The sequence below is a fragment of the Phalacrocorax aristotelis genome, chromosome 13 (assembly GCF_949628215.1).
Source record: "Phalacrocorax aristotelis chromosome 13, bGulAri2.1, whole genome shotgun sequence".
Taxonomy (NCBI): Eukaryota; Metazoa; Chordata; class Aves; order Suliformes; family Phalacrocoracidae; genus Phalacrocorax; species Phalacrocorax aristotelis.
The window spans coordinates 12,685,744-12,713,294 of NC_134288.1; the positions used below are offsets into that span (position 1 = coordinate 12,685,744).

The 27,551-nt window shown below is 46.1% G+C and overlaps 3 protein-coding genes across 21 annotated transcripts in view; 1 reads left to right on the top strand and 2 right to left on the bottom strand.

Annotated features, from left to right (window-relative positions):
• Positions 1–6,327, top strand: part of LAMA5 (laminin subunit alpha 5) — a 95,970-nt gene extending 89,643 nt beyond the window's left edge. For both annotated transcript variants that reach the window (XM_075108726.1, XM_075108727.1), the window contains exons 67-80: positions 64–215; positions 608–740; positions 1,024–1,164; positions 1,394–1,524; positions 1,605–1,772; positions 1,869–2,001; positions 2,143–2,300; positions 2,422–2,608; positions 2,900–3,052; positions 3,155–3,314; positions 3,416–3,546; positions 3,652–3,742; positions 4,624–4,743; positions 4,885–6,327. In XM_075108726.1, coding sequence (XP_074964827.1) covers positions 64–215; positions 608–740; positions 1,024–1,164; positions 1,394–1,524; positions 1,605–1,772; positions 1,869–2,001; positions 2,143–2,300; positions 2,422–2,608; positions 2,900–3,052; positions 3,155–3,314; positions 3,416–3,546; positions 3,652–3,742; positions 4,624–4,743; positions 4,885–5,039 — 2,013 coding nt within the window. In that variant the 3' untranslated portion in view covers positions 5,040–6,327. The remainder of the gene's footprint in view (positions 1–63; positions 216–607; positions 741–1,023; positions 1,165–1,393; positions 1,525–1,604; positions 1,773–1,868; positions 2,002–2,142; positions 2,301–2,421; positions 2,609–2,899; positions 3,053–3,154; positions 3,315–3,415; positions 3,547–3,651; positions 3,743–4,623; positions 4,744–4,884) is intronic.
• A 485-nt stretch (positions 6,328–6,812) lies between these two features.
• Positions 6,813–14,707, bottom strand: ADRM1 (ADRM1 26S proteasome ubiquitin receptor). Of its 8 annotated transcripts, none has more exons than XM_075108743.1 (10): positions 14,573–14,707; positions 13,099–13,309; positions 12,713–12,829; positions 12,510–12,633; positions 11,995–12,081; positions 9,677–9,758; positions 9,208–9,437; positions 8,755–8,912; positions 7,710–7,812; positions 6,813–7,038 (listed from the first exon to the last, which is right to left on the bottom strand). In XM_075108743.1, exons 2-10 carry the CDS (start codon positions 13,306–13,308, stop codon positions 6,932–6,934), a joined length of 1,218 nt encoding a protein of 405 aa, XP_074964844.1. In that variant the 5' UTR covers position 13,309; positions 14,573–14,707; the 3' UTR covers positions 6,813–6,931. The 8 variants fall into 8 exon arrangements, with proteins under 8 accessions (XP_074964844.1, XP_074964847.1, XP_074964846.1 ...); XM_075108746.1 differs by having other exon boundaries at positions 9,316–9,437; positions 14,573–14,680; XM_075108745.1 differs by lacking the exon at positions 14,573–14,707 and adding an exon at positions 14,132–14,224 and having other exon boundaries at positions 9,316–9,437.
• Positions 14,708–15,411: 704 nt separating this feature from the next.
• Positions 15,412–27,551, bottom strand: part of OSBPL2 (oxysterol binding protein like 2) — a 38,973-nt gene continuing 26,833 nt past the window's right edge. For all 11 annotated transcript variants that reach the window (XM_075108738.1, XM_075108737.1, XM_075108734.1 and 8 more), the window contains 7 exons: positions 25,104–25,211; positions 23,651–23,740; positions 22,916–23,039; positions 21,058–21,186; positions 20,197–20,320; positions 19,422–19,512; positions 15,412–18,177 (listed from right to left, as the gene is read on the bottom strand). In XM_075108738.1, the coding sequence (XP_074964839.1) occupies positions 18,075–18,177; positions 19,422–19,512; positions 20,197–20,320; positions 21,058–21,186; positions 22,916–23,039; positions 23,651–23,740; positions 25,104–25,211 (769 nt within the window). In that variant the 3' untranslated portion in view covers positions 15,412–18,074. The remainder of the gene's footprint in view (positions 18,178–19,421; positions 19,513–20,196; positions 20,321–21,057; positions 21,187–22,915; positions 23,040–23,650; positions 23,741–25,103; positions 25,212–27,551) is intronic.

Sequence of the window (27,551 nt, forward strand, 5' to 3'; positions counted from 1 at the left end):
CTGCCCTCTGTGAGGGACCTAATCGCCCCAGGCTGGAAGATCATTTTTCTCCTCTGTCTCCAGATCCAGATTTTCCTCCTCAAAATGAATAACAAGAAGCGCATCCTGGTGCGGCTGGAGCGCCTCACCATCTTCATGGTGGAGCAGGAGAACTCCCTGGAGAACGCTGTCTCTTACTACCTGGGTGGTGTGCCCCCAGCTGTGCTGCCCCCCAGGTGGGTCTAGCCCATGGTGGGGTGGGACAGTCCACATCTTCCCCTCCAGTGTCCCTGGTGGTGGCCCTGGCCCTTTCTTAGCCACATCCAGGGCTGTTGGGACCCTGCTGAAGCTCTGAGGGGAGATTTCCTCTTCCTGCTCATCACCGTGAGCTTTTGGGGATGGGACATCTCCATCTCTGGTGAGGGATGAGGTGCTGGTGGGTGTCACCAAGTCCTCCTTTGCCGTGCTGGGTGCTTTGGAGCAGCCTTGTACCTGAGGCACCGGAGATACCCATGGCTGTCATGGGCCCTTCCCAGGCACTCTGTCCGAAGGGCTGCAGGGCCAGATCCTACCCAGGGCTGGATGCTCCCTGGGGCTGTCCTTGTAACACCGCTTGCTTCTCCTGCAGCTTGAAAGTGCTCTTCCCCACGGGTGGGCCCATCCGAGGCTGCATGAAGGGCTTGAAGGCTCTCGGCAAATACGTCGACCTGAAGCGCATGAGCACTGTCGGTGTGAGCTATGGGTGCACCTCGGACCTCCTGGTAAGCACAAAGCCCTAGCAGCCTGGCCAGCATGCTGAGGAAAAGGTCTGTCATGGAAAGGGAGTGCAGGACCCCCAGGACAGGCCTGATCTCCCCTCATTCATATAGGGACAAACTTAAAGTCCCCAGGTCCTTGGTGCAGGGGCTTTTGGCAAGGTGCTCCACGTGGCTGGCCATAGCACTGCCCAGACCCAGTGAGGACCTAAGTGCCTTGGTCACCCTCCCAGCACTCCTGCAATGCTAGGGCTGGGCTCTCACCTCACCTCCATGGTGTTCCTTGCAGGTGGCTCGCTCAGTCAGCGTCCATGGCCACGGCTACCTGACCCTGGCCCTGAAGGATGTGCCAGGGCTGCAGGACTTCTACAGCGGCTTCAGCTTCCGGACGAGCCAGCGCGAGGGGCTGCTCTACCACCACGCCACCCAGGTGGGCACCTGCAGTCCCCTGGCGTATCCCAGCAGCAGGGCAGAAACGTCTGCTCCTGCTCTGGGGACGGTGCTGCTCCCCCTTGGGAAAGGGCGGGATTTTGGTGGGGCCAGGGGGTGAATCCACAGTAAAATTTGCACCACGAGCTCCTGGAGGGTGTGTGTGGGGTGAAATGGGCTCGTCCTTGGGGTTCAGCTACTGAGCAGAAATGGGGTGATGCTTTCTGCAGGAGGGGATGTGCCAGGTGTCCCTCCAGAGGGGCCAGCTGACCTTGAACTTGCTGAAAACCGAAGTCACCACTGAAAATGCCTATGCAGATGACAGGACCCACTACGTGGCTTTCTACAGCGATGCTCATGGGTACGTGTCCTGGCGGTGCGCGGGGGGGTGGCGTGGTCATGGCCGCAGAGACCCTCTTGGCCCATGCTCATTCCCCACAGGGTCCGGCTGTACGTGGATGACGAGCTGCAAGACACCGCAACAGGCACTGGGTCCAGCCGGAGGCAGCGACGGCAGAATGCGTGGCCACTCTTCCAGCTTGGGGGCTCACCAGAGCCCGGTGCCCTCAGCAACCTCACCGGCTGCATCGGGAACGTCTTTGTCAAGCGGTGAGCATTGCTGTGCCGCTTCCCAGAGAGCAGGGCTCAGCCCCTTCCTGCCCCCTGGCTGGCCCGGTGATGGGGACCCCTTCTGCTTGTGTGTAGGACGACAGAGCCGCAGATGGTGGTGGACCTGCAGCAGAACGTGGAAAGCATCAATGTCACCATGAGCTGTCCTTGGGGTGAGCAGCTGCGGCAACTTAGAGTCACTCCGAAGAAGGACAGGCAGAAACCCAAGGTACCAGCTGCTGCCAAAACTCCCCACATCCTCCTCCCCGTTCTCCTCAGATGCCACGATTGCTCTCTCACTGAGCACCTGTGCCCTGTGACTCCTGCAGGGATGTTCCCCTCACCCCATTCCTTGGTGCCTCTTGTGTAGGTGCTGGGCAAGCCTGCCTTGAAGGACCGCCGCCACGATCAGGATGGGCTCTGCCGGCTGCACCCACAGCCCCATGCAGCCGGGGGCACCTTCCGCTTTGGGGGTACCCCAAGCAGTCGCTGGGAGTTTGAGGAGATCCCAGACTCCTTCCGCTGGAGGTGAGGCTCACCCTATGCCCACCCCATACAAGCTCAGCCCCAGGGACCATCGCTTGGAGAGCGGGTGTCCTTTGCAGCTGTGGGAGAGCAGGGTGCTCTCATCACCCCTCTGTCTCCACAGGTCCCATTTCTCCCTGGAGGTGAAGCTGAACTCCTCCAGCGGGCTGCTTTTCTATGTGGAGGGCAAGCGAGGCACCTTCATGGCTCTCTTCGTCTCCAGCGGGCGCTTTGTCTTCCTCTTGAATGTCGGCGGGCGGCGGCTGCGCATCCGGAGCAAGGACAAGTACCACGACCGGCGGTGGCACACGGTGAGCGGACGGTCAGGGCTCAGCAGGACCTCGTTGGGCCACGTTGCTCCCATGAGCCCCCCCATGGCTGGGTGCCTGAGCAGGGGTTGGCTTGGTGCAGCCCTGCTCTAGGCATCGCTTCCTAATTGCGCATGGGACACCCGTGGTCCCGTGGGAGCAAAGGGGACAGCAAAAACACAGCCAGGGCTGGCTGAACCTCTGAGCTGAGGTCTCCCTTCCCTGGATGCAGCCCTGGGGCTCCTCCCAACCCAGGAAGACCCCAGCCCTGCCACTGATCTTTGCTCCTTGCAGGTCTTCTTCAGCAGAGACCAGAGCCAAGCCCAGCTGGTCATTGATGGGCTGCGAGCCCAGGATGCTGCAGTGGCCACCCCGAGGCTCTTTGTGGCCCAGACCCCCTTGTACGTGGGGGGGATCCCGGCTGGAAAAGCCAAGGCTCACATACCGGTAAGGGCACGGTGGTCCTATGGTATTACCCTACCTCAGCCAGGTCCCATGCGTGCTCTTTTCTGGCCCCTCCATGCTCACTCTGGTGGCCGCTCACCACAGGTTGCATCGGCCTCCAGCTTTGACGGCTGCCTGCGGAACCCACAGCTGGACAGGAGGCCCCTGGGTGCCCCCTCACGCACCTTTGGGGTGACACCATGCTATGAGGGCGTACTGGAGAGTGGAGTCTTCTTCACTGCAGATGGCGGGTCCGTCGTCCTAGGTACCCCATAGCAGCCTGGGCTGGCTCCCATGGCCCTGGGAGGGACGTGTCGCATGGGAGGTCCCTTGTCCCCCTCCTCACCAGCAGCATTTCTCTTCCAGCTAATGCAGTGGCAACTGAGCAGGACTTGGAGGTGACACTGGAGGTCCGTCCCCGCAGTGCTTCTGGCCTCATCTTCCACATCAGCACAAGAAGCAGCCACCATCTCCTACTGTACATGGAGCAGACGAAGGTAGTGGGAGGGTGGCTTCCCCATGGGTTTTCAGAGGCAGCAGCCATCTCCTTGCCCCCCTGCTCAGCTCACTGGGATCTAATGGGTTTGTCTGTCACACATCAGGTCACTGTGAGAGCGAATGCTGGGGCTGATGAGTTCTCCGCATCGGTGATGTGCCCGTCCCTCTGTGACGGGCAGTGGCACACCATCACGGGTGAGGTGACATCCAGCACTTGGCTCTGGGATGCTGCTCAGCCCATATCTCTTGGGGGGAGACCAGCGCCCTTCCTTGGTTATTTAAACCCCAGCTCCCACCTGTATGCACTTAATTTGGGAGATCATAGCTGCTCTTAAGTAATTTTCTAATTAAGAGTCCTTGCCTAATCTTGTTAGTCTGTCAGATCTGGTGGGCAGGAGAGACAGGGTGCATCCCCAGGTCCTGGAGCAGCTGGTGAGGCTGGGGATGTCCCACAGTTCTGCTGGGCCATTCCTGGCCTGGGCTCCATCCAGGGCTGTCCCGCTGAAAGCGAAAGCCTGACGTGTGCAGATTGTGTCCTAAGTGCTCAAAGGCCCCAGCTGGGACCATTTGCAGGATTCATACTTGCATGGGCAAAATTTAGCCTTTAATGTATTTACCATTGAGCAAGTGCTAAGGTTTTGCATCGAGCCCTTTCTGGGGGTGGGGGTGGGGTCACAGCTACAGCCCCCCTCTTAGCATAGCTCGATTTTAAGCCCTTATCTTGCTCAGCCCAGTGCTGGGTGAGAACCATGAGGTACTGCTGGTGCCTTTTCAGCTTCAGGACCTCTCCCCATCCGTGGCCAGAGCCAGTCTGAGCTGATTCCCTTACGCCCAGCGTGTGCCATCCCACCCCAATAGATCAAGACATGGTGCTTTATGGGTGGCTGCTGTGGCCAAAGGACAGGTTTTTGGGGGAGGCTCTCCAAACTCTGGGTGCTTCCCAAGAACCAGGCCAGGTCCCCTGACCCTCTCAGTAGTGCTGCTCTGCTCCAGCACCGGTCTGTGCCAGGGGGCAGAGGTGGACTTTCGCTCTCTGGGTGAGAGGAAGCAGCACTGACCCTTGTTTGCTTTCAAAGTTACCAAATGGAGAAACAGAATCCAGGTGCGCGTGGACACAGAAGGCAACTACACCGTGGGACCCAGCCAGCCTCCTGCACCCAGCGCAAGGGCGACCTTTTACATGGGAGGGCTGCTAGGTGAGTTGGGAAAGACACGCTTCAGAATTAAATACCCCACAGCTAAGAGAGGCTATTGTGGGTGCAAGATGGGGTACTTAATCCCCTGCCCTCTTTCTTATTAGCCAGACTAATGTTTGCTTTTACTCGCTCCTTCTGCAGAGACCGACAAGGCCAGCACAGTGTCACCATTACCTCCCCTCCCTCATTACGTGGGCTGTATAAGGAACCTGGTGATTAACTGGAGCCACGTGGACCTGCCACGAGCCGGGACTGTCAGAGGCTCCGTTGGCCTTAGGGGTTGCCCCGTGCTGTAAGTAGGTGCACCTCCATGTACAGCCTGACCGACAGAAAGCTGCCGTGCTCCCTGGGTCCCAGGCAACACCTTCTCGATAGCATTAACCGTGGTCAGACATACCTGATCTCCAGTGACTGCAGGTGCAAGTCTCGAGCCAAAACCAGAGGCAGACCACGAATCCACAGGGAAGGTGGGCAGGGGCGGAAAGTGGGGTTAAGGGGGCACTTCAGGGACATCTTTCACAAATATAACCAAAAACTCAGAGCAGGGTGTGGAGACAGGTCTGAGCCCTTCCCCAGTGGTCAAGCGTCTGCAACAGGACTCCCGCTGCCACACGGCTCGTGGTAAGAGCAGCTGCCCTCTGCGGAGCGTGAGCTGCAGCACACAGCAGCTGTGCATCATGTCCTAAATCCTGTTCCCTTTACCCCACACTTACAACGCACATAGATTTAGTTCACAGAACACTTGAGGCTATTAATAACAGTCACAGACTGTCTTCTGCTAAAGGCTGTAGGCAGTTTCTGTTTTATAATAAATGCAATTAGGACAAACTGGATTAATTCCGTCACTTTTGTGTTTTTATAAGCAAGGGCCCATTTAACCTCCCCCAAGGGCAGTCTCGGTTCACCTGCCACCACTATGCAAAGAGCGCTGCAAGGGGAAACTTGGACAAAATTCTGTTCACAGAATTAACATCTTCTTTATCAGCTTAATTTATAAGAATAAAAAAAGGAACAAAATAGGCTGGGAGAACTGCTGAGGGAAAGCAGAAGGACAAGTACCACTGACCCTCCGCAGTTGCATTCAGCACTGGTAGATACACTGACAGAAGTCCTGTTGCATGAAGCAAGAAACTTGCTTGAAAGGGAATAAAGAACGGTTACCTCCGAGTCTGGCTGGGCGCAAGGTGTCACTCGGCCCTCGCCCGCCCCGCCAGCAGTCGCCTGCTCCTGCTCAGCCTCACTCATGCCTGGTGTAGTACAGTTGTCACTTGAAAAAAAACTCTCCCAAGACACCTAGTTCACTTGTGCACTTACACATCATATATATATTTTTGTGTGTGTATATATATATATCTAGCCACCTGGGGACAAAATCTTGCTTCTGAAATGGACTTATAACTTATATCATTATATTGGGTTTGTTTTTTTTTTATGAGGGGTAAATATTGTAAAATGGGTTTTTAACGTGTCCATCTTAAACAAATGTAATTATGATCTGTTTTTTAAGTTGTAGTATTAAAGATGGTCTTTGTAAATCACTGGTACATACTTTGGAGTCAAATAAAGTTTTATGTTACTCTTTCACTTTACTGGTGAAGAGCAAGTGCAGAACTGGAAGAGGGATAATCACCGCCTCAGGAAGCGGCACGCCAGGGGCGTTACAGCAGTACTTGCCAGAAGCAGCTCCCTCCTAGTACAGCAGCTGCAGGGGTAGCGCTCTGCTGTTCAGGGAGGTGACCGTCCTCGTGTTCAAAGGCGAAGTCCTGCACCCAGGACGGGACGATCCTTGCAGCACTACGCATGGGACAACGACTGGGTGCGCTGGCAGCCCTGCAGATCCCAACCTGGCGGGCCCAAAACTGGATGGCAGGCGGCAGTGCGTCCTTGAGATGCTCATTACTCATACAATCACAGGGCTCAACCCTTTCAGCATAAGGAAATCAAAGTAACTTGTCTAGCCTGATGTCAAAAGCATCAAAATTGAACAGTAAGCAACTCCACTGAAAATAAAGAGCAGATAGATACTGCTTTAAGTGTGTGTGTGTTAAACAGACTGAGAAAGAACAGTATGGCAGATAAAGAAAATTCCTTTATTTGTAGATTTATATAAGCATAATATGAAGTTAGTAATCCTACTGCAGTTGCTTAAGTTAGTATCTAGGAATATCTGTAAGGAAGAGCAAATAACTTAATCTAAACTCATATCTTCCTCTTCGTCTTTCTTGTCCTTAGCGTCTCCTTCCTTCTGGTCTGACTTGACACTGTTCTGCATTGCTTTGGCAAACGCTTCTACATCTAGAAGTTAAACACATTAGTTACTTAACTTTGCACTTTCTGGGCTGGAGTTCATTGTCCACCTGAGGTTACGCTTCATTACTTGGAAGGTAAACACTTGCTTTAACAAAAATCTAGTAGCAGGGAAGACAATTTTAACATTCATTCAATATATAACACAGCTTTGGATCTCTCTGACATTGCCAGCATTTTCTACCGTTTAACTGTGCACAGGCAGCCTAAGACCAGAGTTACTTCAGTCATGGAATGGAGTCTAAAAGCTCATCAGGGAAAAACAATACCCCTCCCCTCTGTGCTACAGGCCCCTGCTGTGTTCACTTATTTCAGATGAATCATTAAACTCCCACAAAAAAAGGCATTTCTGAACAAGGTGACTGTGACAGCTCCAGTGTCTTTTTGCATCTATCAAAAAAACACCACCAAGGCTGCTTAGCACATCTCTTTGCAGAACCCTGAATTCCCTAAACACATCTGACAACACACTGCCTCTGCTGTGGAACACCTGAGCCACTCACCTTTGCCGTGTAAAAGGAACAGTGCAAGAGTCAGCTTCTGACAGATACTCAGCAGCTAATCACGGCACTCCACAGTCAATGGCTGTGCGCGGCACAAAACAAAAACAAACCCCAAACAAACCACTTCATCGTGTTCCCAACAGCACCAACACTTACCTCCTTTATTTGCTGCATCTACTGCCTCTGCGGGTAAGCCAAACTGACTCATTAGTGGGCCAAGCTGTCCAGAAGCTAAGGCAGCACTGAACATGCTCAATGCCTGTGGAGTCAACAGCATCAAAAAAAAAAGTTTACATCATGTTTCTCCAGCATCAGGCAGCTACTGTGCAACACCCGCCTGAGGAGAGCAGCCCTGTCACGGCACAGCGACCGTATGGCCGGCTGGGGAGCAGCCGCTCTCCTTTATGCACTACTGCACTGTGGGCAGGCTTCGAAGGGCCGCTACGCCACAGCCCGGTGCGGACTCGGCTAGATGCCAGTACACACAAACTGATACGCCCTGCGAGACTGAGCAACGCAACCTCCAGCTGGCTTAGTGCAACTTAAGTTACTTAAAGTTAAGGTAAACGCAACTTTAGCCAACTCAAACTTTTACCTAAAGGCAGCTACTCTATCAAATCACCAGTTAACAACATCCCTCATTTCCGAGTCTTGTCTGCAAAAAAAAGAGCTGCCGTGGTTTAAGCTAAAAAGACTCGTCTTAGCCACTGAAATTTTGCAGATTGACAGATTTCAATAAATCAGTGTCACTAGTTCAAACTGGCCTGTAATACACCAGCTTTAATCACACACAGGCACTTCTGGAATTAAGTGCTAGTGTTTCAGGAGGAACAAGGGATGTAACAAACATGAGCGTCTCTTCCCTTCAGTCACTTGAAATGACCTTTAAGGAGAATGCTGACAAGCCACTCTTTGACAGGGAATAATGAATTTGCTACTGCTACTATAGTTTTCCAGACAGCATTTATAATAAAGTTAAAGCCCAATTCCAAAAGAAAAAGTAAAAACATTCTGATCTGCCCCTGGGTGACCGCAGGAAGGAAGAACTAGTGCTCCGTTGAACCACATCCCTCCTCCTTTCCACTTCTAGAGAGCAATTTCCTACTCTGAACAGTGTCAGGAACCTGGAAAAAGCAGGGCAAGGTGAATTGTGGCGCATGGGGGAAGAGGGAAGAACGGCACTTCCCGTGACAGCATCTACCTGCTGAAACTGAGGAGACGTCAGGGTATTCTGAATCTCTTCTGCAGTCTGCGGCAGAGACTCCCCTGAGGGAAGGTAAGGCATCAACCGTTCTTGAACTTCAGCGTTGGCCAGGATGGGAGCCATTATCTCGGGAGTCAGAACAGTTGCCAGGTCAACTAGGAAGAAAATAAACGGTTGGCTGTTAGACTATGCACAGCTGCCCTGTTTTTGTCATGTAAACCAAATGACCTAGTCAGAGGAGTACTGAAACATAGTTAGCACACTGCTAGCACCCCTTCTCCCCCTCTCAGTTTTAGACTGAGTAAGACTCTTAAAGCAGCCAATAAGAACACTCAAAAAGAACAAAAAAAATTTAAGAGACCTTTCAAACCAATTTGGAACAGGATAGGACAGTAAAACAGCTCCAAAGGGCTCCTGGATCCAACAGCTGTCTGGTCAGAACACTATTACCTTGCTGTCCTCCTGCTCCAGATGGCACATTCATAGTAGCTAAAATGTTCTGAAGGTCACTCAATTGAATGGGCTGGGTTGGGCTTGTGGCTGAGCTGGTTCCATTACCCGAACTTGGTACGGGGCTCGGACTGGTCACAGACGCAGCCGCAGGAACGGACGGGGCAGGCGTTACACGTGTCGAAGAAGTAGTGGAAGATGGTGTCACAGCAGCTGACTGGCTGCGAGAGCTGGAGAAGATAATTAGTATAATTAATTCCCTGAAAAAACAACAGCTTTGCCTCTTGTATTTTGAAAAGCTTCTTGTCAAGCCCTTACAATATGAAGGGCTTCTACCCTCTTTTTAGAGAGGTAATAAGCAATCTTAATTCCCATCATATTCCCTGTTCAGTAGGCCACATTCCTCCCACAGAAGTGGCAACTTTACATTACACAAATACTACAAACCCAGCCCAAACAGGCATCCTACCTTGATGATGAACTGCTGGTTGGGGGTCCCCCACTTCCAAGCAGACTGGCCAGCCCAGGACCTGTCAGCGCACCCAGCCCACCTTCCATAAACATAAAAGAAGAATAGGTTTAGAAATTGGTTTCTTTGGGTTTTTTGCACCTCTCTGCTCTAGAGAGGTCACTTTTGTACCTGAAAGGTTTTATTTGCTAAAATAAAGGAGGAGGGGGTGAAAGAGCCCAGACCAACCCCCCCTTTTCTTTAAATTAACAGCTCTCATTTTCCAATCTTGCATCCCTATTAGAAAACTGCCTTAGAGAGTTGCAATGTTTTAGAAATTACTCAGTTTCTAGACGTACACAGGGATAAAATTACTTCCGTTTGTGCCGCATATACATGATCATTGTAACACAGCCCTCTACTCAATCCCAAAAATCCAACTTTTCTCTAAATTTTAAAGCCAAGGCCCTCAGCAGAAGACTACAGAGGCAGCCATTCAGTTACATCTCCCCATACACCTGGGTTTTGCAGCTTCAAACCTAACACAGAGCTGTGGCAGCAGAATCAGCTCAGTCCTTAAACACTTCATAGGCAGAGCAAAGGACAGACAACCCCACACAAAGTGCTCCCAGTAGAGCAGCAACCAGGAAACGCAGCAGGAAACCAATACTCAGCCTTTGAGCCAACTGCCCTATGCAAAAGAAATCAGATTCCGCCTCCTTCATCCACACATGAACATCAGCTAAAAACAGCTGGGGAAAGGCCTGGCTTCCAGGTCCACTGGAGCAGACAGTGACCGATTGTCCCCCTATGGTTCCTTTGAGCCACATCAGCCAAATGCTCCATTTACCACACGCTTCCCATCCAGAGGTTTCTTGTACCACATCTCATTAGATACAGGTCCCTACACAAACACCTGCATTCATCACCCACCTTTTGGAAACTATCTGCAAGCCGAGGACAGAACAACAGCACTCCATTAGCAAACGTGATTAAGTGAAGCTGCAGACATCCGGAGGTCAGAGTGAGCACCAGCCACCAGCTCTCCTCTGTACAGGACCCACTCCTGCGGAACCACGCCCGTAACACTTACGTTCACTAGTCACAGAGCTTCCACAGCAGCAGGAACGTGAAGCTAACCGGGCTGTACCGCATGCTACTCTACTCAGCTTGTCCTTGCTAGGGAAGTTTACCCAGGAGCAAGAAAGCTCCTTTGTTGCAGGAGCTCTGCAATAAAGGCAGAGTCCTGAGCGAGATGCAAACCAGATGCAAAAGAACAAGATGCTACCTGGGGAAGAGATCCACACAGATTTACCACGACCACTGTTTGCCAAGGCAAGCAGATGGTTTTCCTTGCGTTACTGTAGTGAGCTTCATGTCACGCTGTCTTATGGCTAAATGTAAAGGCAAGGAAAGAAGAGCTGCTGAGAAAAAGTGTTGAGACGAAGAGGAAGACAGTCTCAGAAGTCCCGTGAAGCTTCAAGAAGGAAGATCTTTTCCAAACACATCCTAAAAAGCCAGAATCTTCCAACACTAACAGTAGATTTGCATCTGAACATCCCACCAACACGAGATTTGCATTTGAAGCTAAAAAGACATGAACTAGATCCACAAAAATGGACTTCAGAGCTTAAGCACAGAACCTTAGTCACAGCCACCTGCCAAGTTATTACTTTGCCTACTTCCATTCAAGGGTCTGACTGCTCAGCAAAGACTCTATTGGACTTGGAGCACAGGCAGCACTCAGAACAGACCACAGCAGGCACCCAACACACCTCTCATCCCCTTCAGAAAAACAGCACGGCGATTCAAGCTCTCCCCAGTGCTGCCCAGGAGAGAAAGCCCTAACCTGAGCATTACTCCTCTGACTAGAGAGTGCTGGGGGTGGGTACGCTCCAGCCTTCCTCTTGAACTCTTTCTACTTTGCACACAAATATTCACTGGATCAGAGAACATGAGCAACTCCACAGCTTGGTAACTGGGACATTCACCAGGGATGAGTCCCTGATTTTCAGTCCCTGCTCCAGTGACTATTTAGGAGGAATAGGAGGGGAGGAAAAAAGGAGGGGAAAAAAAAAGCAGAAGATTCAGCAGAGCAAGGAGCAGAACCGACGTTCCTTGCAGATCAAGCCCTAAGACGAGTGCCGTGTAGAATCTGGTACCCTCTGTTTCCTGCATCCTTTTTTTGCCTCTTAGCTCATCTTTGAGGCAGGGCCTTGCTTTCTCACAGGAAAGCAGCGCTATTCAAATCAATAGCACTAATTGAAAATATTGTCAGGTAAGATTTAACCTGGCAGGAGAAAATACCATTTTGGCATAAAGATATTAAAGCATTTTACCAAGTCCTCCTAAGCCCGTTGGTCCGATCAGCTGCATGAGCTGGTTATGGCTCATGTTTCCAAGAAGGCTTTGCAAGCCACCCTCACCTAAAAACAAAAACATTCTGAAACACAACATATTCACATAGTTTTTTTCACAGCACTCCAGCTCAAACAGCAGGAGATTAATTGGCATCACATTCTGTATGGAAAAAAAAAACAGTTTCAAGTGTTTACTGATTCATGATGCTCATAAAAGATAAATGCAACTTGGCTTCATAAAGCAGTAAGACTCCAGAGAATCTACTGGAGACAGAGAGAGGTTTCTTCTGGCAGTCTTAACTTTCAGCCTGCACCTATAACAACAGAACAGTTTATTTTGCTGAAAGCACGTTTACACTTCTGGTATTAACATTGTCCCCAACTCACCCTCCATAGTCATCAGGAATTTCTTCCTAGGGAACTCTTAAGTGCTTGTTCTAAAAAAGAATTTGTAAAAAAGCCTCTCACATGAAGGAGCAGAGAATGGACTGTACCTCCTAATGCCGAGAGCTCGTGGCCTCCGCTTGCATTTCCACCCAAAGCACCAGGCATTGGTGGATTGTTGAGATACTCGTTCACTTTACGGCAGTGCTCTTCATCCTTGTCGGTCTTCGGCTCCTGCAAGAAAGCTGCTCTTGGTACGAGGCAAACTGGAAGCATTTTGTTCCAAAACCTTTATTATTAGCTTCCCACAAACCTGCATCCAGAAGAAGAGTCGTTTTGATCCTGCCTTGAACTTCAGTACATACACACGGCCAGTAGTGCACTGAGGTACCCTCTTGAATTCACAGTCATCAGGAAAAATAATCAAATCCTGGAAAACGCCACAGTAGAAACAGATGTTTGAGGAAATACATGAATGTTCCTTTTAGCCTCCCAAAGTCCTCTGCCCTCCTCCCCAAACCTCCTTCCGTCTCCTCTGAGGGGCAGGCAGGATTTGGTAGTGTAGGTCTGTCAGGCTACAGTGACATTCCCATTCTCATTCCCATGTGTCTTGGAGAAGCTTTTTCAGCAGTGCCAGCAGAACAAGAAGACAGACTATGACTTAATGCCTCAGCACCAAAACATAAAAAGCATACTCACATCTTCGACATTGCCTGAAGTCCTGTCCTTCCAGCAGAAGTGAATGAGGGAGTCATCAGTTTGCTGGATGTACACAAGGCCTTTTCTCTTATCTGGGGTCACCGTGCTGCCTTTCAGGGACATCTTCCCTGCCCGAAATTCCACAAGGTATTTGCTAGAAGAGCCACGCGAGCCTGGCACCAGGCTTGGAAATAACGCACCTGAAGACATCCTGGAAAGAGAGAAAGAGCAGTGGATGTGATGAGGAACCTTCCCGTATATCTCTTCTTAGTACCAAATTTCAATCTTTATCAAGCGAGCTAACAAAAAAACAAACAAACAAAAAAAAGGATCTGCCTCGCTGCCTGCAGAACTTCAGGGCAACCCACAAAAGCTAGAGGGGAGCGCAGGATGAAGACAGGACGCCCCACGAATCTCCACCGATAACGAGGAGCGTATCTGCTAAGGTACGTGAAAATGAAACCACCTTCCCCCTGACGCTTCCGTCCTCGGTCCACGGGGTCGGGGACGGTTTAATCGCCAGAAGCCCTGCTGTAGCGCCAGACCCCTGCTTCAGCCTCCCGGCGGGGAGGCACGGGCTGCCCTGTGCCGGAGCACCCTCGCACGGGTGGGCGACCTCCCCGCGGCCCAGCACCCGGCCTCACTCTCCCGAGGGCAGCACTTCCCGGTCCCGCGGGTCGCGCCGTTAAGGCCGGCGGACCGGCCTGCATGACTCTGCACTTGGTTTTAAGCTCAGACTAGCGCTTAACCCGCCCCGCGCCGGCCCACCCGGGCGCAGCAGCCGCTCCGGCCCAGCACCGCCGCCGGGGAGCGCTGCCCGAGACCCTCACGCACGGCAGGAGCGGAGCCGCCGGGGTGGGCAGGAGGGCCGGTAACACGGCCCGGCACGGCCCCGGCACAGGCCGCCCGCTCGGCCCTGGCCGCAGCCGGCTCTCCCAGCCCGCCCGGAGGCCGCAGTGGGCCGAGGGTCCCGCGGGAGAGCCCAGCCCGGCCCAGCCCGACCGTGCCCTCCCCGCCACCCCCACCCCGGTACCTGCCGCCACCGCCGCCCGCAGGCCCTGCGCCGTGCCGCTCCTCCTGACCCCTCCCGCGCCGGAACCCCGCCCGCCCATGGGCGGGGCCGGCAGCCGGCACCCCCTCCCCCGCGGTTGGACGGCGCGGCTGTCAGTCAGGCAGCCCAGGCCCGAGGCGCCCTGCTGTGTCACGGCGGCGGAAGATGGCGGCGGCGCCCACGCCCCGCCCGCCGAGCAGAGGCCGGAGCCCGGCTCTTCTCCAAAACCGCCTTTATTCCCATTTACAGCGTAACACTCGCGTCCGCAGGGCCGTACAGCGACGGGGGGCGGCCCTTATTTTTGCAATATTTGATAAAGCCGTTCCACGGAAGTGCGTCTCTGGTGGGCGCGAGGCAGGGGCTTCGCCGAGCGGGATGGGCGCCCCGCACGCTCGCAGCGCGCGTCTCCCGCCTTACCCGTACCGAATTTAGGTACCGCGTTACGGTGCCCGCAGCCCCAACCCCGGGCGTTCCCGCGGGGCCGGAGCTGCAGCGCGGCCCCGGCTCCCGCCATGCAAAGGGACACGGTCCTTCCCAAGAGGAGCTGCTCCCGCCCCCACCCTGCCGGAACAGGCTTGATGGTGGTTTTTTTAAAAACCATTTTTTGACAAAAAAAAATACTGATAAATTATTTTTAATTAGCAGTATTTGTTCCTGTTTCCTAATTAGTTCTGTTTTTTCTGGGTAATACAGGTTACATGGTTCCTGTCCTCATTAATCTGGGTACCAATAATCATATAAACACCCCATGTCTGAAAAAGCTGCTCCCAATTTACAATATGACGCTGCTTCAAAGACACAAAAGCAGATGCTACACAACAACTATCAAGTTAATTTTTCACTTCCCCTGCATTTTCCAAGTAAATCCCACTCGCTCCCCACTCCAGGTAACGCTCGGCCTCGCCACCCTCACGCTGGCACGAGGGTGGCCTCCCCTCTCCCTGCCACCTCGCGGGTGTCCAGCACCACTTCCACGCCGCACGTCCCTCGCTCTCGCCGCATGCTGCCATCACCCCACGCTTCTCAGGCCTGACGTACTGCAAAGGAACCGAGTTCACCCACGGCTGGGGAAAAGCCTCGATGGCAGGGCAGGGGTGTGCAAAGCTCTGATTTAAATCATCGTCTTCATCTGCTAAGCATCATTGTGAAATCAAAAAGTACAGAGCCGGAGCTGGCTGAACAAAGCCAGAGTCATCTTCAGCCGTCCCCTCGCCAGACAGCTGCCCTGGTACCGAAGTCTCACAAAAAAATCTGTCACCATCTAGAGGCCCAGAGGGTATTAAGTATTTATTATAATTTCTTTCTAGATGGTTTCTCTACATAGCTGTATTAACATATTCTAACACAATTATCTTATATACAGTGTTTAATCAAGTTATAAAAGTGACATTCTTTCAAAAGGTGCAAAATTATTAACGTTTTGACACGTAAACTACTGAGGCGAGATCTGCATCGAAAATAAAACTTTTTCACTTTCAGAGCAATCGAAATGCGGCGTTAGGAGTCCCATGGCTAGCCAAGCATAGACGTGTCGGCAGTGAGGGGAAAGTGTTTTGTAAGTGTTGTCAATGAAGAACAATAAATTTTAAAAATGGATTTGGAACTAAGATGAAATTTTACTAAAAACTTTGCACTAAAGGAAGGGGAGAAGGGGGTAAAGACATAACTGATGAAGTGTTCTTACTTTAGAAATCTTCCCAGTTTCTTTTTAAATTCCATGAAGATTCTATACTGACGTTCAGATTCAGCATGTTGTTACAATTTTTTCATGCTTTCACATAATGAAAAGGGTTTAGGTCTTTGAATTTAAAGCATAACAGAGACGAGAAGGATGATAACTTGTACACGACTACTTATAAACAGAATATTTCTTTAGCAATTACTCTACAGTTTTTCCATTCAGGCAATTTCTATTTGTATGTATTGTTTTAAAAACACTACTCCAGCATTAAACATACTATTTAGTTTAAGCAAGTTTTAAACTCCCATGAGATGTTCAACTGGCTTAATGTGTGAATCCTTTCAATCCTCACCCAACAAATGGTTCCCTACGCTGCTGGCAGCAAGTTTGGAAAGGGGGTTACAGTGCCTGGCACTGTCATTAAAGTCCAATTTTTAATAAAAACTATTTTCATCTGCCCCGTAGGGATCAGCAATGTCTTTTTAAAAGTCAAGTGTCTGCGCACTTAACTAGGAACAAATATGACCCTCCTGTCTGCACCGCGTTACCAAGTCTAGCTTGTGAGCCCTAAAGACTTTCCATCAGCACAAAGTACAATTTCTGGCAACAGAATACAGTTGCCACGAGCACGTTTCAGACAAGGCCCTTATTTATTGCCTTGAAGTTTTACAGCTTCTCTTATTTTTCCAAATGAAGACAACAACTAAATCTCCCAAAAATGTAAAGTTAACCCAATCATTAGATGCATGATTTGATGGAAAAATATTTATCCGTATGTAAATTTTCTTCTGCTTTTTAATCCTGTAGCTGGGAGAGAAGCACTTCAAAAATCTACTCTTTGGATGGAACCACTGATGCATTTGGACATCAGTCACACCAGCTCTTCCACAAATTCCTCAAGTTGCTGGCACTTAACACCAGCAATTTCTGAATGACTGTAAACGTAACAGCAGTACAGCCGCTCTCTGTTTTTGCTGGGTTACTCAGTTAAAAACTTTCCTAGAAGAAGCAGCAACATGAAGATTAGTTTTAATTACTGAACCTAATTTTTCAAGCCTCTCTCCCTGCTGCCCCCAAAGTGTACCACTTAAAAGAAAATGAATGCGTCAACTCAGTAACTGATTATTTCCAGTGTTATATGGCTTTGATGGTTCAATATGGAAAAAAATCCCATTTTTGGACAGCACGTGCTCACAGAAAACTTGTAGTAGGTATAGCTCTGCCAAAGCTTTAAATTGATTCTTTTTCACAACATACAGAACAGACATGACCTAATAATGAAAATCATGCAAACCAAAACTTCCCCAAAATATGAACCTGTGTGGATATACAGACCAAAGTGCTTCCAAATAAAAGTTTAGTCTAGAAGCATACATAGTGCCAAAGCTGCCAAAGGTAGTGCAGATTTAAGCCTCCAAGTGGTAGCAAGCAATATATTTTACATTGTAACAACCTCTACATTCCTACAGTTGCTTCCAAAGCTTCTCAATTTTAAGAACAGCATTTGACTTCAGAAAAAGCACACTTTTTAATTGTACCCTTCCCTTCTCCTAACGTATGCTTTATGTAATTTTATCACAGCTATACAGCTTAATGCTCACAGTGTCCAGAAGTTGTGAAGACTCTGTAACAGACAACTACAGTTTGAGAAGCTCAGGTTGGTTTTTGTTTCTCCAAGTCTCTGAATTATTGAATCGTACTAAGAGAGGGGCCAGGAGCTCCAGTCCCCACGTAGTGCTACATACATATGGAAGTTCACATGCATCTCTTCATGGGGAGTATTGACAGTACTGGATTTGATCCTGTTGGTACCGTATTAGCTTTTCATCCCTGCTGCAAGTTCCAAAAACTTCAGATTCTTCACTATGGTACTAAGTAACAAGGATATTATCGCTATTTTATTTAAGTTACCTAGTTTTCAAGGATGTTATGTGCTCTACCAGATACAGCGTATCTTCCTGACAAAGAAACTAGGGGAAAAAATGAAGAACCAAAGGTCCCTTTGAAAATTAGTGAAAACATGATGATTTCAGGTGCAGCTTTATGGAAAGAATGCAACAGTATTTAAATATTTGGCAATCCAACATTAGTGATAATTAATTCCTTGATTGTTGACCAATAGTATTTTTGTTAAAATTTACTTAGAAAAGCTGGTTTTTGCTGTCAACAAAACCAGAGTAACTGGCTTGGAATGAAATCTAGTAACTAGATGTCCAGATGAGATGAGCAATTGGCTCCGTAACTTCAGTATATGTCTGGACAGTCTGAGAAATTTCTATCAAAATAGCCACCTGAGTACAGCCAGTCTGAAGTCCCAGTGTATGGGTTAGTGCCTTGATGAAACCATCTGTAAAAAAAAAATAAAAAAAGAAAGAATAAAAGAAAAAAGCAAACAGAGTGTACAGTTATTAATTAATAGTAATTAATGGTGAAAAGAACAACTTTGCTTCTTTCACAAAACATTGAAAAGACACTGGTAGTTCTAATCAGAAAAAAAATCTCAGGAAATATTCTGAACACGAAAAATAAGGCATTAAGCGTCATACACAATTATCACCACACCTGATAAAGCGTCTTTTAAAAATTTATTTTTTTTTAACATGAAGTCATGAAGGAGTATGAAATGGATTTTAAAATTGCTGTCCCATTCCAAATAAAAATAACATTGATACTCTAGATTATATATTGATTATATATATTCATTTTTACTTTAAAAGAACGCCAAATCAGTTAAACGACCCTTTTTGCAAACCTGTCCAAACAGGAAACAGTGTTGTTCTACGGAGCCATACTTTGCACAGAGCATTAACAGATGCTCACTTTTTAGCCATGTTGACTGAAAACAATTTTACGTTTTCTGGAAGAGATTGTCAAAGGCATTAACTGGAATCAGTCTGGAGCTGCTCCTCCAGGCTTTGGGAAGAGAATGCTTTCTCTTCTGAATTTCATTAAATCATGGGAGCATCCCAAAGTTCTTGCCTTTGAAGGAAGCAGCTGCAGTAACTGGCCATGAGTGTACCCTTGAGGGCATAGCATTGGCATCTGTGAAAAACAGCCAGCGAGAGCAGGAGCCAAATTACACATTACTCCATGATGCATTCTATGATTGAGAAGTCACTTGAATATGCAAGCAAAAAAGCAATTTTGGAAGTATCCAAGCCAAGAGTTCCTAAGAGTGTGAAAATAAAAGGCCCTAGAGGGCCACGTAGTCTTAGTCAACTGCCAAAAGCTGGACAGGAATTGGTTAAAGGAGAGATGAGACTTAACATCTTATTCATTCTAACAAAAATATGACCTCTGTAGGTTTTAAAAAAAAACAAAACAAAAAAATTCATTCTTACCACAGTAGTTACTTATGACAGGTTTCAGCATTTATTATTAGATAATTTCTCATAGACAAAGTTAGCAGCAATTTTGGCTTCCAGCTACATTATTTAATTGTTGACCCAGCAAATGCTTCAAGTGACACTACAAATTGTGCTGTCATGCAGGAAAGCGAATACACGCTGTCTTGAATAAAAACACTTCGAGCAGTATACCAATGCAATATATCCGAGCATTAAACGAACACCCCACTTCCTTCCCCCTTACCGTGTGTGCCACTCCACTTCATCTTTTGCACGCTCCTTGCGAGCAGCTCTTTGTTTCTCTTCTAGTCTCTCTTTTTCTTTGCTAGCCACATCTAACAAACATTTCAAGAGAAATTGGTTACTTAGCAAAATAGAAACAGAAATGCAGAAAACACAGAAAAGACTGCAGAGAAATGAAATATAGTTCATTTAAGTAAGAGAAAGCATTTGCGGTACACAATCTCACTGAGCAATGAAAATCTCAAGCAAGAAAAAACTAAAACTGTCATTTCAGAAGAGTTGCTACTACAAACACAGAGTCAAAACTGAAACTCTCATGTTTTACCTATCAGAAACACTACGCCGAGACAGCAGGAAAGGACTTAGATTAGGCATAATAAAGAGGGTGATTTTTTCCCCCCCTCCACTATTTGGCCATGTGTTTTTTCTGACAAATGCCAGAGCAACAGAGCATGTCTGTTCACCAGATGTCTTTCCAGACAAACACCAGAGCAAGAGAGCATGTCTGCCAATTCCCCTCAGGTTAACAAGCATGCAAACACACCATAACATAGGAGTCTTGGGATCCACCTTGGACATACTTGCTCCCCCAGACTTTTCTGGGAGAAAACACATCATACATTGTTCATTAGCACGTTCATTACACAGGATGATAAAGAGTTAAGGCTGCTCTGGGAATGAGAGACTGCAAACAGCGTTCCTGTAACAACCAACCTCCCTTCAGTCACCCCTCAAAACTTACAAATGTGAAAATACTTCCTCCAGCAAACACATACCCATGTTTCCATTTTCCATATTTCTGATATCTGGACGTAGCCGACAGTCAGTGGGAGCTAATATCGCTTCCATGCCTTTTTCTAGCTCGTTAAGACTCACAGCAAAACTGGTGAAATTGTACATCTTAAAAGCAAATTAAAGGTAACATAGAAGTTATTTTCGCAAAGTGGCACTGGGTTCCCGATACCAAATGAATACAACAGAACTTCCAAGAGAAATTTCTGAGTCAAACCTTCTCCCACTGGCAACCCTGAAAGCAAGGTCAGGTTCGTACAAAACTAGGGTTTTTGTTGGAGGGGAGGGTCAAGGAAGGGCAGAACAGGGTGGAAATCACAGGTTTCATTTTTTAAGCAGTCTTTGCTTCAGAGGATCACAACAGATCTTCCTCCACATTGACATTTAACATAATGATTTTTATGAAGAAAAAAAGAAAAAAACCAAACACCCACAGCTAAAAGACCAAGACGTCTTGTTGAAACTACTGAAGTTAATACCCAGCTGTCCAGTTACTGCATTTTTTTGGAAGCTGGTCTTCTAGCAGCAGGATCAGCAGAAGGGAACGTGTATCCATATTGCAGCTGCTCTAAGTGCAAAGATCTTGCAGACAGGTTAACCTAAGACACCAGGCTGACACTGAAGCAGCTGCAGTCACAGCACACATTCTTTCTACCAACTTCGGCACAGGAGCAATGGGTTTCAGCACAGGAACAAAGCAGAGAGCTTGCTGTAGTGTAATTTTACTGCAGCAGCAAGAACTGCCAGAGCCTGTCAATATGCATGCTAACGGCAGACGCTTCAACAAGGTTTCCCTTGAACAAGTCTCTAGCGATAGCAATACACAGACTGATTGAAACAGTTACCTGTGATGAGTTTGGTGGCCTACAGTTTATTCTCCAAAGCAATTTACTGCCTGGTATGAACTGTACCGTGTCCTGAACCTCTGGCATATCATCAGCCTCATCATTTTCGGATTTAATAACATCTTCACTCTGAAACAGAGATAACATTCAGCAGGGGAGCAAATGGGAATTGGACAGTTTCATCTAGAGTTCTACAGCGACTGTTGAAGAATCTGTTCAAATTTGAGATATTAAACCATCCCCTGTACTTCTGCTTCACTCCTCGTGTTCGCTTTTTCTCACTCTGTGTACTGTTCCTCTCATTTTTATAGGAATGTCTTGCTCCTGATGTCTCTGAATAGTCTCCCACCACCTACGCACAACTTGAATGTCTGTTTAAAAAAAAATTTATAATAGTAAATCAATGTCTTTCAGAAGTCTTTTCTGAAGCTTCCCTTCTATCCCATGCCATAGCTTAACTTCACCTAACATGACTATTACTCCTTCAGGTTGAAATGAGCCGAGGCTTTAATTTAATCCAGTTCCCAGGATGGCCTAAGAGAGATAAATAGGGCATGCCTGCTTTTGGATATTGCTTCATCATTTGCAAAAGATTTGGATGTGCGACTAAAAAAGATGCACTGCTATAAGGCGTACACAAAATCAAAAGCAATACTCCTCAAGCGTCTGCTCTCAGGCTCAGAGACACTATTGTACAATACAGACAGCTATGCTGTGGAATTTCAGAGGATTTCACCATGAGAAACCATATAAAACCACAACCACCAGAAGGGAAGTTTGAGGCAAAAACATCCCAGAGTGACAATATCAGAGTTTTCCTCTCTCCTCTCTCTCCCACCCCTTCCTATTTTCCTTCTGCCCCTCTGACATGGCTCATTTATTTTATTCAAAAATACTCTATGAAGTTAAACAGGGCCTGTTTTAAAACAGCTCCATATGGTTAAAAGTCTAATCTCAATCATTTGGTTTGAGTATTCATTATTTAAAAAGGCTCTTTCAGGCTACTGTCTGTGTCAGCATCTGGTTTACTGTTAGACAGTTCCCCATCTAAATATAGATTCAACAGGAAGGAAGGAAGGAAGGAAAGAGTTGATTTTCGTAAGATAAACAGAAACTTATTATTTTTAAAAAAGTCAAAATATAAGCCTGTAACATGATGGAATCCAGAGCCAAAAGCAAGGCCTGTTGCTGTTCTAGATTCTTCTGATGTGAATACTTTTTAATAAAAGTCTGAGCCTCAGTGTTAAGAGTGATTAGCTTCTGTTTAACTTCCATTTGCATTTGCAATGAGCAACTAGGATGTGCAAGACCCTGTTGGTATCAGGAAGCCCAACAGCCCTCTGCTGCACCACACATTTTGCATTTTCCATGTAACACCAAGGCTTTGGCAGTACCTTAACCTGACACCGCTTACGTGTGATGAAAAAAACCCTGCACGCTTCCAGTGCCCTTTATTGTCAAGGTTATCTACATCATAAAGTCTGAAAGGCTCTATCACCAAGAAGTGTAACTGACTTTAAAAACATGTCTTTTTTAAAATGCCCAAATCCTAGTATTTCTACATCTGGAGTCGGCAGTATAGCCACTTTCTCATTCAAGGACTGGACAACATCAGCTTGAGGCTTGATAGTTGATGACTTCTTTGACAAATCCCTAGCGAACACTGCTCCATACCAGGAGCTCATACTGAAGTTCCAAGTGCAATGCCTTCTCATAGGACTAACATTGCCCACATCTCCCCCCTACCCCTGTTTTAACTCTCCATTCACCACCACCTGACCATTTCCATAAAGAAGATGCTTCCCTTTAATTTCTCATATTTCAGTATCTTTTCTCCCTAAAGAATCCTTAACCTTACCGGCTTCAATTTCTTCTGCTCACCACCTCTCTTTTCATTCTTTTTGTAAGTCTCATATGTAGTGGGATCAGTGCACCATAAGCATTCTGTCCACTTGCCATAGATCACGCACAGCTTCTTTCTGCTGCAGGGAAAGCAAAGGAGGAGACTTGGCTTAGAAGGCTTTATAAGAAGCAAAAGCTAAGTCATGCATATTCTGATCTATATTAAACACCCAGCTTCCTACTTTGTTGTATTTTATGCTTCTTTGCAGATTTCTTAGAATTCAGATATTTGATAATGCAAAGAAAAGGTTTCATCTTATTCCAGTCTTCCTGGCATTCAGTCCTGCAGAACACATCCTCATGACTCAGTTGCATGTTTTTGCCCCATTAAAATGAGCGTGGGTGCAATAAAGCCAAGGGTTCACAATACAGAGACTCAGAATCACGCAACAGGTTTGGGTTTGATTAAAAATCTCTAATCATCATATTCTCATTAATTTAAACTGAAGACTGGAGTTGTGACTGTACAACAGTGAAACAGACTACCCTGTATTTTCCCTGGATACCTTTATTTCCAAAGACTGGACTGAAGAATCAAGGGTTTAAAATACTGACACAGAGAACAGAAATGGGTTACAAAATCTGCATTGCAAGCAACTTTGCAGTCACATCAGTTGTGATTGCTATGCCAGCACTACAGAAATGCCACAGTGCTCAGAAATGGAGAGGCCAAGAGGATTTTATCACTTACTTTTTATCCTGAATGTATCCCTCTACTCTGTGAAGCTCCTTCCCAAACAGTCCACACGGTTTAAAATTAAGGACACATTTATCTCCAGTACTGTAGAAAAAATAAGTACATGCTTAAAGAAGCAAGCCTCTAAATACATTAGTACGTTTACTTCTTTACCTTCTACAACTTTCGTCATATAGTTACAGTTAGCTGGGAGGTAGTTATTCATATCATTATTTTTCTTTAACTATGGTTTATTATCTGACCAGGACATTAAAAAAGGCACACAATTTTCAAAACTCCACAAAGGACAAAAAAAAAAAAAAAAAAAAAAAAAGATATCAATGTGCACGTGAAGACATCAGCCTGTGAAAGCCAACTGAAAATATGACCATACTTCTGAGTTTCATGTATATCTAAAGTTTATCAAAACTACTAGGAATAAAACAGAATGCAGTCTTGCATACTACTTAACCCACACTATTAACACACTGCATTTCAGACTAATACCTATTTACAGCTAACTGTAACGTGAAATAACTTTTACAAATCACCTATGCAGGAAAATCTGGTTAAGGGAATTCAAAAGTTACCTCTAAATTTAATATCAAAAATTCTGAACTAAGCATTTTACAAACATCAAAGAGCATTATATTTCAGCATCTTCCTTGCATTGAGATATACATATATGTAACTAATATCTCCTGGTGAAGTACCAGGCCAAGTTCTATGTTAAGCACAAAGCATGCAGAGACCATCCTGGGTCTTTTGTGCCAATAAAAGAGACAGGATTATAGATTTGATGCTATGAGAAGTATCAAAACAGCAGCCCTGCTGGATTAAAGGTCCCATTTACTCATAGAAAAACATGTGCAGAAGTAATAGAGTTTTCACAGAATTCTCTCCTCATTATTACAGGAGGTAATTCATTTTATATAAGGTAAAAAGCTTTTACATAGGCAGTTGGAAGAACAATTGACATGCTCTAAGTTCACATTATCCTACTCCGCAGTCATTTTTCTGTGCTGTACCCTTAAATTTAAGACATTATCTATTTTCAAAACTAAAGAGAGGACCAAATCACAATCAACATGATGGAGGTCCACTGCAAGCCTCCAACAATTATTCCATTTAATGGTTCTGGTATTAAATTTCATTTCTGTTCTCTGTCAATAGGGCTGAATTTGAATGAGTAACTCACAAACATAAAATCTGTGTATCCCATAAGCCATCTAGCCCTGTGCCTTTTCATTAATATCATTACGATACGAAACCCAGTCCAACAAATAGTTTCCATTAGTCAGAAGGGAAAAAAAAAAAAAAGAGAGAAAAAAAAGACGACAAGACTTTGGACCTATGAAACAAAGCTTCCTGTGTAATCTGCCAAAAAACCAAAACACTCTGCTTTGTAACAAAAGTGACCATGCACCAGTCCCTATAAGGCAACCCTCAATTTCATAATTTGCATTACCTGTGATTTACAATTTCTACCAATCCATATTGTTCTAACCACAGTTTACCAATAATTACATTATGTACACAACAGGTTGGATTTGTCCATGTGTAAGCTTCATTATGTCTGCAAAGAAAATAGAGAAATAAATCATTTTCTTTAGCTTGAGGTGGAATGTAAACCTGTTTTCAATTCTGTTCATGGCTGGGCAGAATATTTAGCACTCCTGTGAACAACCAGCAGTTAACTTCAAAATAGAAGAGAAACATACCTTTCTTCATAAGCCAACAGTGTGTTGTATCTAAACATTTATGCAAGTTAATAAAGTGATATCCCCGTTATTTTTCTTCCTTCTCACAGAGTTGAAATACTAAGTTTTACAGTTGCTGTGCTTTTAATTACAAATTCCAGCCTACCATCAACAGCAGTCCAGGAATTCATGTTTTTCATTTGCACTTTTAAAGTTGCACGTGGTAAAACATAATACTTGCAGGAGAACTGGACAGACCAACTAACGCCTAATACCATTCTCTATTCAACTACTGCAGCAGCACCGCACGCTTCTTCCTGAAGCTCTTTCTTGTAAACCTCCATCATAATCTAGAGAGTACCCTTTTGTGATAAAAAAAGAACAGAACATAAGTATTTGAGTCTTCTAGCAGAGAGGTTAGTCACTACCAGTTCTGACAAAGGTTTGACATGAAGACACCCATCCTCGAGGGCTGGTCAGATGAACCCACTTACACAATTTTTCATTTTACAAACATTGAGTGTTAAAGGCTCTTGAACGTGAAGAGAGTGACACGAGTCAGCAAACTGCAGAAGTGGTTTCCGCAAACATGCTGCAAGTTTCCACATCGGTATACGAGGTCTGCTTCAGTGTCACTGAGAGCAACTCTGGGGGTATGTGTGTGGTTTTGGGGTTTTCTTGGTTTGTTATTTAACACCAGTGAGACACACTAGCGCTATATTAAAGTTCATAAAAATTATATTTAAAAATCCAATTTATTACTCAATTCCATCCTTTTCTCAAGGATTTACTGAGAAGAAGAAAAAGCCCTAGAAGTGAAGAGTTTTTCACTTAGTTTCATTTTGGTCTTAATGTTTTGCAAAAAGCTTTAAAAAGATGAGTTAACAGATTCTAAATCCTTGAAAGACATTATTCTAAAAGTGGTCAAAATGTTAAACAACAGGGTTCCTATCACACCTAGCTCAGCAGAGTCAAAGCCATCTATTCTCATTCATCTTTCCGTGCCAGTATAAGAAATGCTGAAGTTATCTGGTAGGCAATCAATCCATTTTAGGAAAGCCTGCAAACTCTATTTTAATAAAAAAAAAATACAGAAACAAGCAGTGTTCTCTTTGTAACAAATGCTTTGTACTTCTACTTCTCTTATTTAGTGTTTCTAACCAGTCTGTCATTTTCCAGTACAGAGGAAAAACAGATCCTTTAAGTCTGACTGTTTTCCACAGCAAATTGTCTTCAAGCATACTTTAGAACAATGACTACTCTTCAAGTTGGGAAAAAATACCAGAATCCCCTAAATTCATCCCGCCAGCCATAGCACACACTTTTATTCATGAACTACTTGACACCAAAAGCTGTATAGCATAAAACAAAACACAAGACACTCACGGCCAGTGCTGATAAATTGAAACACTTATTTGGCTGGAGAAGTGAGGAAGAAGTGTGTTTTCTAATGCACATTTTGAAAACATAGTCACGGTTAACAGAAATGCAGTACTTAACGTTGACTTGCAATGTTGCTTCCTGAACTTGCTCACTCAGGCCCTGAGCAGTTCTCAGACTACTCAAACCAACAGAATGGTAAGAAACACAACACAGGAGGCTCAAAATTTGATTTCAACTTCTGCTACTAACTTGAAGCAATTATTTAAAACAAATGCTGTAATCGTTTACGGTCCAGTTTCAGTCTGTGCCCTGTAATTTGATTAGGCAGAGCAAGAACATTACTAGTCTTCTAAATAAAGGCGCTCTCTCAAGCAATGAACTTGATTTTTGTCAGGTCTGCGTTCTACACTAACATTCATAGTTCCTTCTACATTCAGATGAAATTTCCTCTATTTCCATCATCATTTATATCCAAGACCATTTCATACTTTTATAAGCTTTGGAAGATTAGATGCCAGCAGCTCAAAAATTAAACTATACTTTCAAAAGGAACTACTGAAAAAGTCAATGCTTGATATGGGAGGCAAGTTCACTCTTTATTGAAACCAAATGGCTAGACATTTCATAAGACAACCTTTCAAAACAACATCAGAATTAGGCCTGAGGAAAGCTTTTATAGAAGCACTTTTAAGCATTCAATTGCAGAATACTTTTTTCTGCAACTACTACCTCGTGCATCCTTGTGTCCTACTTGGGAAAGCTCAGGAGTCTGTGCCACCAGGGCACAAACCAATTTATGGGTAGTCACATAATTTATGAGACATACGCAATTA

What these genes read in the sequence shown, in the direction of transcription:
- ADRM1 (XM_075108743.1), bottom strand. Translation starts at nt 13,308, where the DNA reads ATGTCTTCAGGTGCGTTATTTCCAAGCCTGGTGCCAGGCTCGCGTGGC. An exon ending in CGAGCTCTCGGCATTAGGAG is followed by an intron (nt 12,082 to 12,509) that starts GTACAGTCCATT and finishes TTTTGTTTTTAG; the next exon opens with GTGAGGGTGGCTTGCAAAGC. An exon ending in ACCAGCAGTTCATCATCAAG is followed by an intron (nt 9,438 to 9,676) that starts GTAGGATGCCTG and finishes TATCTTCTCCAG; the next exon opens with CTCTCGCAGCCAGTCAGCTG.